General features: G+C 45.6%; 1 protein-coding gene across 2 annotated transcripts in view; it reads left to right on the top strand.

Moving 5' to 3' along the window:
* APOB (apolipoprotein B) overlaps window positions 1–4,052 on the top strand; it is a 38,752-nt gene extending 34,700 nt beyond the window's left edge. The window contains exons 27-29 of one of the 2 annotated variants that reach the window (XM_007655840.4): window positions 388–502; window positions 607–790; window positions 2,043–4,052. In XM_007655840.4, coding sequence (XP_007654030.2) covers window positions 388–502; window positions 607–790; window positions 2,043–3,656 — 1,913 coding nt within the window. In that variant the 3' untranslated portion in view covers window positions 3,657–4,052. 2 annotated transcript variants of the gene reach the window in all.
* Window positions 4,053–10,390: the final 6,338 nt, after the last annotated feature.

The raw sequence follows: 10,390 nt of genomic DNA, 5'->3' as shown, positions 1-10,390 counted from the left end.
CGCTTGGCAGCTGTGTGACCGTGGGCAAGTCACTTCACTTCTCTGTGCCCCAGTTTACGTCATCTGTAAAATGGGGACTAAGACTGTGAGCCTCATGTGCAACAACCTGATTACCCTGTGTCTACCCCAGCGCTTAGAAGAGTGCTATGCGCATAGTAAGTGCTTAACAAATACCAACATTATTATTATTATCCCATTCTTAAGAGAAATCTTTAAAAGTAGCTATTCTGCAGTAGTTTGTAACGATAGTATACATCAGCCCTCTTAATTTTTCCTGTTCCTTTTAAACTGCCCCCCCGCCCCCCCCCCGTAAGCATGTCTGAGGATTTGCAGCCGGAGGCAAAATATTCTTCTGTCCTAATAGAATACCAAATCTCTCCTCTGCAGTTGAAACAACATACCAAACAGAAGGTGGCACCTTAAGAGGGAAGGTGACGGGTACACTTTCCCACCGGGACTTCAGTGCAGAATATAAAGAGGATTTCACCCTTCGCGGATTTTGGTAAATATATACCCTTTTCACGTAAAGAGCAGTTAAAACTCGCCCTTAGGATGGATCATTATTCTTCTTTTGATGACCCGACGTTGGTTCTTTCCCTGTTGTAGTGACTGGGATCAAAATGTGGCTCTTGACATCACCAGCCCCACTTTCACCAATGTCTACTTGAACTACACAGAAGACGACAACAGCGTTACCTTCTCGATAGCCTCACCGCCCACAGGCACTCTAGGAGCTGCTCTCCAGATCAGCAGTGACACCATTACGGGAAACTTGTACTTCCGCCCTTGGGTGAGTGTGGTGGGCAATTAAGGAGACAGAGAAAATGGATAGTTTTGGATAGGGAATTTAGTGTGGGGTCAATTACACCCTGAAAAATGAGGCGAACTCCAGTGGGGTCCATGTTAGAGTGGTCCAGCAAGAGGCCCACCCCTACTCCTCAGGCTCCAGTCACTGGAATGGTGCGGTTTTCCTCTGTCGTTTTTAATGATTCTCGTTTCCCAGTGCATAAAAGATAGAGGAGAGCTCTGGAATCACTCAAAGCCTAGTCCCCTCTCCCCCACGTGCCCGATACATCTCTGCTCACCCACCGAAGGGCTTGGTAGGATCCGGGAGAGGGTAGTGAATCCCCATTTTACAGATGAGGAAATTGAGACCCAAAGAAGTTAGTGACATGCCGCATAGCTGGGATGGTCTGGGATGGGGCTGGGATTAGAACCGAGGGTTTCCCCTATCTGTTATTTTTGGAATGCCTAACTCCCCCCATCTGGATTGTAAGATCCTTGAGGGTAGGGATGGTGTCACCCAAATCTATTGTACTATACTCTCCCAAGTTCTCTACACTGATTTGTACTTTCCAAGCTTTTACTAGAGTGCTCTGCATACAGTAAGCACGTAAATACGATTGAATGAATTAATGAATGGACATTAATGACTGATAGATAGGTCTTCTAACTCCAGGATGCACTAATAAAAATAACTGTGATAGTGGTTAAGCACTTATTATGTGTCAGACACTATACTAAGCGCTGGAGTAGATACAAGATAATCAGGTCCCTGTCCCACAGGAAGTCAACAGTCTTAAATCCCGTTTTACAGATGAGATAACTGAGGCACAGAGAAGTGAAGAACTTGACCGAGGTCACAGAGCAAGCAGACAGGTGGCAGAGCCAGGACTAGAACCAGGTCCTTCTGACTCCCAGACCTGTGCTTTATCCACGAGGCCATGCTGCTTCACTAACCCAGGATTTTCTGCGGGGCAGACCCGGCAAAAATATAACCCTAGGGTCACTGACGGTGGTGGTGTAGGAGGTTGGGAGGGAAGGGCGGGAGGGAGGCGGGGGAGGAAAGGATCGAGCGGCGTAGCCAGGGTCAATGAGGTTAATCTGGAAAGGCTTCATTTACCACTGACAGATTACTGGTGGGTAAGTGGGCGTGAGCGGAAGCCTGGTTTTACCTCTATTTAGGTTCCAGGAGCATGAGTCCCTGGTATATGGCTGACTGAATTTCAACTATGTCTTTTTCCTTTTGGGGTTGTTTTTAGTCCTCTCCCGAGAGAGAAGTCAACATAGCCCAAATGGTGATTTTCGAGGACTCGGATGAGAATCAGGACAAAATCAGTTGGAATGAGGATGCCGCTGAGGAAGTCCTGAACACCCTGAAGAGTACCGTGCCCAAAATGACCACGGCCGTGTACGACTGGGTCAATAAGTATCACCAGGAACACACAGGCATGGACCTCAGGATGGCCTCTTCCAGACTGAAGAGAAGTGTGCAAGACAGTGTTAACGGAGCCTACAGTGAAGCAAGAAAACAGATCAATGAGGCAGCTTCGGACCTTAGAGGAGCTGTTGAGGAGGCCGCAGGGGCATATCAGCTGCTGAAGGACAAAGTTGAAGAGGTCTATCAGGATATGTCAACCCAAGTTGATTACCAGGAATTGAAAAACAACGTTTTAGACACTACAATGAATGTCCTAAAGGAGTACCACAAGAAAATAAAGCATCTGATTGTCTCCATCATGGAGTTCCTAAGGGTCACAAAGTTCCAACTCCCCGGCCAGAGAGAAAAATATACGGGGGAAGAACTCTACACCATGTTGACCAAAGAGGTTCGAGAGGCCCTGGTTCAGGCCATCTCTAAATTTCAAAAGGTTTTGGATATTGTGGTTATTTATTTAGAAGAACTGGATGCCTCCTGTCTCAAGGACATAAAGATTAAGATTCCTGGTATATCCGAAACCATCAAAGGAGAGGAAGTAATAGAGGTGCTCAAGGCATCGACCCGATATTTCATAAAAGAAATCCAACGAGCACCTGATGTTTTTCAGGATGTCAAATTTTCAGAGGTGGCCAACAACCTGCAGCATTCTGTCCAAGAGATTTTCAAAGACATGGAAGTAGCTATTGAAAGCTTGAAGGCGAAGAGCTTTGACGATATCAAAACCGAGTTCCAGGAAATGTTCAACCCAATCTTTAACGATCTTCTCCCATACGCATTCAAAGTCTTCAAGGACAAAATCAATGAATACCAGGCCGCACTGAACGCATTTGTTCAGAATACACTGCAAGAAGTTTCCAAAAATGCACAACAGCTGCATCAGCACGTGAAGGATCTTCGGGAAGAGTATTTTGATCCGAGTGTGGTTGGATGGGCAGTGAAATACTATGAAATTGAAGACAAGGCGGTGATCTTGTTCAAGAATCTTCTTGTCACTCTGAAGGCATTCAGTTCCAGAGTCATCAATAGCACTGCTGACTTGACTTCTAAACTAGTGGAGCAGGTCAATGAATTCATCAGCAAAGAAGGTCAAAGATATTTAAGCATTCTAACCGATGCCGACGGGAAAGGGAAGAAGATGATCTCAGAGTTGTCTTCTGCCGTGTACAGTAAGATTCAAACTTGGGCCGCCATTGCTCAGAGAAGCATTGCCGAATATCACGAACAATTCAAGGTAAAACTGCAGGATGCTTCTGACCAGATCTCCAGATCGTACGAAACCTTAGCTGCCGAGACGAAACGGCTCGCCGACTTGACTGTTGAAAACTTCTATGCGTTCCTAAAGTTCCTTACAGAGCTACTCCAGAAGCTTCGGACCGAGACAGCCGGTAGCATAAATCCATATGTACAAGTGTCCCAGGGAGAGATAATATTCTAAGTGCTTCACCCACTTGAACAACTAACCTTTAACCGAGTTCCCAAGCTCAAAGACGACGTCATCGGGAGAAGAGTGGAACCGACTCGCTCATCGACCCAGCAGGGCTTCGAAAAAGATTTCAAGAAATGGGAAGACTTCCAGAGTCTCAATGAACATCACACTGTCGATAGAGAGTTGACCTTTCAGCAGGTTGCCGAACAGATGCTCAAGCTCATGAAGACCTAAATAGATTTGTGTCGTGATGAAAATTGCCTGTTTGTATTCTGTGTGTATTTAAAGAGGACGGCAATCAGAATAGCTAGACTTTGGGAGTTATATCTTCATAGATGACAAAATCATATAATCTAGGTTATGTTGCTGAACTAGGCAAAGCAAATAAACGAATTCTTTAGTAAACACTGCGTCGTTCAATGTGTGAGGAAAGATTCCCAATTTGCAGTGCCGATAAGTGAGCGGGAAGTGGACACGGAAAAGGAGGCTCAAGAAGTCTTTTGGAAAGCCGAAGTTGTTCCACCAAAGAGCAATAAATCCAGATACTTGAGGGATTCTGTTTGTAAGGTGAGGAAGAAGACAGAGTACCGACTGCATGCTGAACAAAGGGAGTGGGAGGGAATGTCAGTTAACTGTAGACGAACCCAAGGCTCTGGGGTAGTGGAATCCTCTCCTTTCTCTTGATTGATTGGTTTTTATGGAAGCCTCAGGAGCCTCTGAAGAAACGTCTCCCTGTGTGTTGGACCTAGAGGGCCAAGAGCAGTGGATGGCCCATCTGGCAGAGTGATGGAAAGAATCAGGAGGCAGAAGCATAGACAAAAGGATGCAGAGATAGATTCTGGAATGCAGAGTACATAAATGCAGGTTTGAAGAATATAGGCTGGAGAGAGACACGGGAATAGAGAATACATAATCAGTTGGATGTAGACATACAAACAGCTAGATTCAGGAAATAAGATGCAGTGAATGGGAAAGATGGGTTTTGGCTGACTCCAACAGATTTCTACATGAAAGACTTTAACAGACACCATCCAAAATGCCCTCCCACGCAACTTGTCCCCATATTTGGTGTCTGATTTCTTCACTTCATCCCCTCCACCTAACAATCAGCTACTTCTGGCACTCTATCATTTTTTCCTGGATATCCTTTCCAAAACTATCAGTGGTGCACTCTGTTTCCTAGTAGATGGTCAAACTTTCCTCCCTTCTCCTCTCCTGTCCCCTTTTAAAGGTATTTGTTAAGCGCTTACTATGTGTCAAACACTGTTCTAAGAGCTGGGGTACATACAAGTGAATTAAGCCAGACACAGATACTGATCCACATGGGGCTTACAACCGAGGAGAGGGAGAACGGGTATTGAATCCCCATTTTGAAGTTGAGGAAACTGAGTCCCTGTCCCACATGGGGCTTACAATCTCAATCTCTATTTTACAGATGAGGTATCTGAGGCCCAGAGAAGTGAAGTGACTTGCCCAAGGTCAGACAAGTGGCAGAGCCAGGATTAGAACCCATGACCTTCTGAGTCCCAGGCCCGTGCTCTTTTCACTACGCCATGCTGCTCCTCTATGCCAAGCTTAATCCAATCCCACACTCCTTGACCAAATCTTTCATTTTTGCCTTTACCGATTTTGAAACTGTTCATATCCCAGAAAATGCCCCCACAGTAACAGAAACACAGGACATTTTCCTGCAACCTCTATTGATACAAAATTCTTATTAAGTTAAAACAGGAATTATTCATGTCTAAGAACTTTAAAATTGGGCTCAGGAAAAGGAAAGCTGAAAAAGATCATTGTAGGGAAGGTTAAATCAATTTCCTCGTGGGCTAAAAAGCTAGGATTCAGCACTTACTTCATTTGGAAAGAAAATTATAAGTAGGTTGGGCAGAGGATCAACATCAGTATAATTACTTTAAACTCTGCAATCTTTGCTAGGAACTGCAAATGTAATCATTCCAGGTCTTGGGGCAAGACTTTAAATTCAACTAAAGGGACACATCTTGGGAAATTAATGATCATTTTCAATGATGAAATTTTAAATTCCTTGAGATGAATAATGATGGCATTTGCTAAGCGCTTACGATGTACCAGGCACTATACTAAGCGCTGGGGTGAATACAAGCAAATCGGGTTGGACACAGTCCTTGTCCCACTCGGGGCTCACTGTCTCAATCCCTATTTTACAGATGAGGTAACCTAAGCTCAAAGAAATGAAATGACTTGCCCAAGATCACACAGCAGACAAGTGGCAGAACCACGATTAGAACCCATGACCTCTGACTCCCAGGCCTGTACTCTGCTTCTCGTGGTATTTGTTAAGCATTTACTATGTGCCAGGCACTGTAGTAAGAACTGGGGAATATACAAACAAATCGGGTTGGGCACAGTCCCTATAATAATAATAATAAAGATGGATTAATAATGATGGTTAAGCACTTACTATGTGCCAAGCACTGTTCTAAGCACTAGGGTACTTACAAGGAACTCATGTTGTCCCACTTGGGGCTCACAGTCTTAATTCCCATTTTACAGATGAGGGAACTGAGGCCCAGAGAAGTGAAGTGGCTTGTCCGAGGTCACACCGCAAACACGTGGAGCCGGGATTAGAACTCCTGACCTTCTGACACCCAGGCCTGAGCTCTATCCACTTTGCTTTGCTGCTCATGTCTCTTAATGCTATTGTTCCCCCGCCCCCCCCGAGTGCTTAGTCCAGCCTAATTAACTCGTATCCATCCTAGTGCTTAGAACAGTGTCTGACACATAGGGAAAGCTAACCGTTATAATAATATTGATCGATTATATATCCAGCTCTATCCTTAGAAAACAAATCATCAGTCTCTCATCAGTAAAACATTAACAGTGAAAATCTCTGGAACCAAATCTCATCAAATGCAAGCCTTGGTAACCTATGCATACACTTTCAAAATTGATCCTCCAGATGGAAAATCCTAATCACTGTGAGAATATCAATCAATCAGTGGTATTTATTGAGTACTTACTGTGTGCAGAGCACTGTAGAGAAGCAGCGTGGCGCAGTGGAAAGAGCACGGGCTTTGGAGTCAGGGCTCATGAGTTCGAATCCCAGCTCTGCCACTTGTCAGCTGTGTGACTGTGGGCAAGTCACTTAACTTCTCTGTGCCTCAGTTCCCTCATCTGTAAAATGGGGATTAAGACTGTGAGCCCCACGTGGGACAACCTGATTCCCCTGTGTCTACCCCAGCGCTTAGAACAGTGCTCTGCACATAGTAAGCGCTTAACAAATACCAACTGTACACTAGGGGCTTGGGAGTGTACAGCAGAATTGGTAGACATATTCCCACGATGCGCTCAAAATCTAGAGGATGAAGTTTCACCAGACACAATACTCTGGTGAACCAGGCTTGAGGTGGATGGAGCAGGTAATGTCAACGTAAAAGGCAGTTTTGTAAATCCTCCCCGATGAGGATCGAACAGCGGCTCTCCTAAATACGGCTGCCCAGATATTCTAGTTGCCAAGTTGAGGCACCTATTTGCCCAGGGATTTAGTCTGGGGGAAGTGAAACGGATTATCCCGCCATCAATAGAACGTCCACAAAAATTGATTTTTCTGTAGTGATGTTTTGGACATTATTATTATTATGGTATTTTTGTTAAGCGCTTACTATGTGCCAAGCACTGTGCTAAGCGCTGGGGGAAGATACAGGGTTATTAGGCTGTCCCAGGTGGGGCTCGCAGTCTGAATCCCCATTTTCCAGATGAGGTAACTGAGTCACAGAGCAGTGAAGTGACTTGCCCAAAGTCACACAGCTGACAAGTGACAGAGCCGGGATTAGAACCCATGACCTCTGACTCCCAAGCCCGGGCTCTTTCCACTGAGCCACGCTGATCCCGCTAGGCTATAAGCTCATTGTGGGCAGGGAATCTATAATAATAATAATAATGTTGGTATTTGTTAAGCGCTTACTATGTGCACAGCACTGTTCTAAGCGCTGGGGGGGATACAAGGTGATCGCCTTATCCCTCATGGGGCTCACAGTCTTCATCCCCATTTTACAGATGAGGTAACTGAGGCCCAGAGAAGTGAAGTGACTCACCCAAAGTCACACAGCTGACAAGTGGCGGAGCTGGGATTAGAACCCATGACCTCTGACTCCCAAGCCCGGACTCTTTCCACTGAGCCACGCTACCAACTCTGTTGTATTCTCCCAAGCACTTAGTACGGTGCTCTGCACACAGTAAGCGCTCAGTACATATCATTGATGAGGATCAGAAAACTTAATACTGAGTGCCAATATGGCACCAATGATCATACCGTCTTCAGTCACGATTATCCATCAGGGCATAAAGAAGGGCTGCAGTCTACATAAATCCTGGTCCGGATCTACAGTAGAATCCTGGCTACTAAGCCCACGAAGGACCTCTGGAGCAGACCAAGAATTTATTGCTTCAACCTTGTCCCTCACCTTTCTGAGTTGTTCATTCCCCATTCTAGGTCCTAGGTATGTCACATTTCAGTCCCAACTGACATTTCATAGGGCGGAGAGTCAAACATGCATCCATCCCGGATGGCCCGTAATACTAAGACAGAGACGAGTACTCGGACCAGCCTGGTAGCAGTTGAAATAGAGAGGAAGGAGTTGAATCTGGAGAGGTCGTGTGGGCGTTACAACCTCGTATTCGGTCTGTCTCAAAATCCCGTCGGTTTTTCCATTTCCATTTCCAGGAACCACTCCCTCCGAACTATAACTACAATCAACCAGGGGCTTATCATTCCCTACTTTGACTACTGCACCAAGCTTGTCACTGGTCTCCCTGACTCCAGTTATTCCCTCTTCTGTCTGTACTTCACTTGGTTGCCTAAATTATTTTTTTCAAACACCGTTCTGCCCAAGTCTGTCTAATCTTCAGTCCCTTCGATGGTTCCCCATTCTCCTCCGTATCAATCAGAAGCTCCTGACCATTAGCTCTAATGCATTCCACTGGCTTTCTCCCACTTCCTCCTACTAAACTCCAGCTCAAACTATATATTCCTCTCAAGCTAGCCTAACCATGTAGCTTATTCTCTTCTCCACTTCCAATCCTTTGCTTTCCTCCTTCCTCCTACCTGGACTCCCTTCTCTTTTAAAATTCCCCAAACCACAGTTCTGTCCATCTTCAAAGCCCTTTTGGAATCATATTTCCCACAGGAGGCTTTCCTCAGTAAATTTCTCTTCTCCCCAGGTCATATTCTCCCTTTCTACTGCCCACCCCGCACGCTCCGCTCCTCCGCCGCCCACCTCCTCACCGTCCCTCGGTCTCGCCCATCCCACCGTCGACCCCCGGGCCACGTCCTCCCGCGGTCCCGGAACGCCCTCCCTCCTCACCTCCACCAGGCTAATTCTCTTCCCCTCTTCAAAACCCTACTTAAAACTCACCTCCTCCAAGAGGCCTTCCCAGACTGAGCTCCCCTTCTCCCTCTACTCCCTCTACCGCCCTCCCTTCACCTCTCCGCAGCTTAACCCTCTTTCCCCCCCATCTCCCTCTGCTCCTCCCCCTCTCCCTTCCCATCCCCTCGGCACTGTACTCGTCCGCTCAGCTGTATATATTTACATTACCCTATCTATTTTGTTAATGAGATGTACATCGCCTCGATTCTATTTAGTCGCCATTGTTTTTACGAGACGTTCTTCCCCTCGACTCTATTTATCGCCATCGTTCTCGTCCGCCCGTCTCCCCCGATCGGACCGTAAGCCCGTCAAACGGCAGGGACTGTCTCTATCTGTTGCTGACTTGTTCATTCCAAGCGCTTAGTACAGTGCTCTGCACATAGTAAGCGCTCAATAAATACTATTGAATGAATGAATGAATATTCTCTTAATTACAATCTTGGCATCTTTGAAGCAACAACACCCTTCTGGATTCACAACCACCTGTAAGACATTTTTAACGCATCCATTTACATACTGTATTACCATAAGCACTCAATCATAATAATAATGTTGGTATTTGTTAAGCACTTACTATGTGCAGAGCACTGTCCTAAGGGCTGGGGTAGACACAGGGGAATCGGGTTGTCCCACATGGGGCTCAGTCTTAATCCCCATTTTACAGATAAGGTAACTGAGGCACAGAGAAGTGAAGTGACTTGCCCACAGTCACACAGCTGACAAGTGGCAGAGCTGGGATTTGAACTCATGATCTCTGACTCCAAAGCCCGTGCTCTTTCCACTGAGCCACACTGCTTCTCTCAATCATCTTTGGATCCGCTTCTTCTTGCTCCTATCCGTTATTTATTTTTGTGTCTATCTCTCCTGCAAGTATGTAATCCCCTTGAAGGCAAGGATCATCCATCAGTCGATGGTATTTACGGATAAATTACTGCGTGCAGAGCTCGGGTAATAAGTGCTTTTACTAACTCTTACAAGCATTTAGGACAGTGTGCTCTGCATTCAATAGGCATTCAATAAATACTATCGTCTAATTAGAAAAGAAAGAAAACAGCACCAAGCACTGTGGGTGACAAATGCAAAATCGCAGCAAAGATCAATCTCACAGCCATGTGACCCAGAAGGGGTTTTTATTTGTTCTTTTCGTTTCAAGAAGGGAAGCCAGACAGTCAAGCAAATTACAGGTAGGATAATTATTAGTATTTATCATTGATTGATTGAGCAATCATCGATATTTATTGACTCTTTACTGTGTGCAGTGCACTGTGCTAAGCACTCGGGAGAAATGAATACAGTTGGTAGACACTACCCCTGACTCCACAGTCTTACAATCTAATG

Source organism: Ornithorhynchus anatinus, chromosome 9 (genome assembly GCF_004115215.2).
Source record: "Ornithorhynchus anatinus isolate Pmale09 chromosome 9, mOrnAna1.pri.v4, whole genome shotgun sequence".
NCBI lineage: Eukaryota > Metazoa > Chordata > Mammalia > Monotremata > Ornithorhynchidae > Ornithorhynchus > Ornithorhynchus anatinus.
The sequence above is the reverse complement of the archived record's forward strand: the minus strand, read 5'-3'. Positions and strand labels throughout refer to the sequence as shown.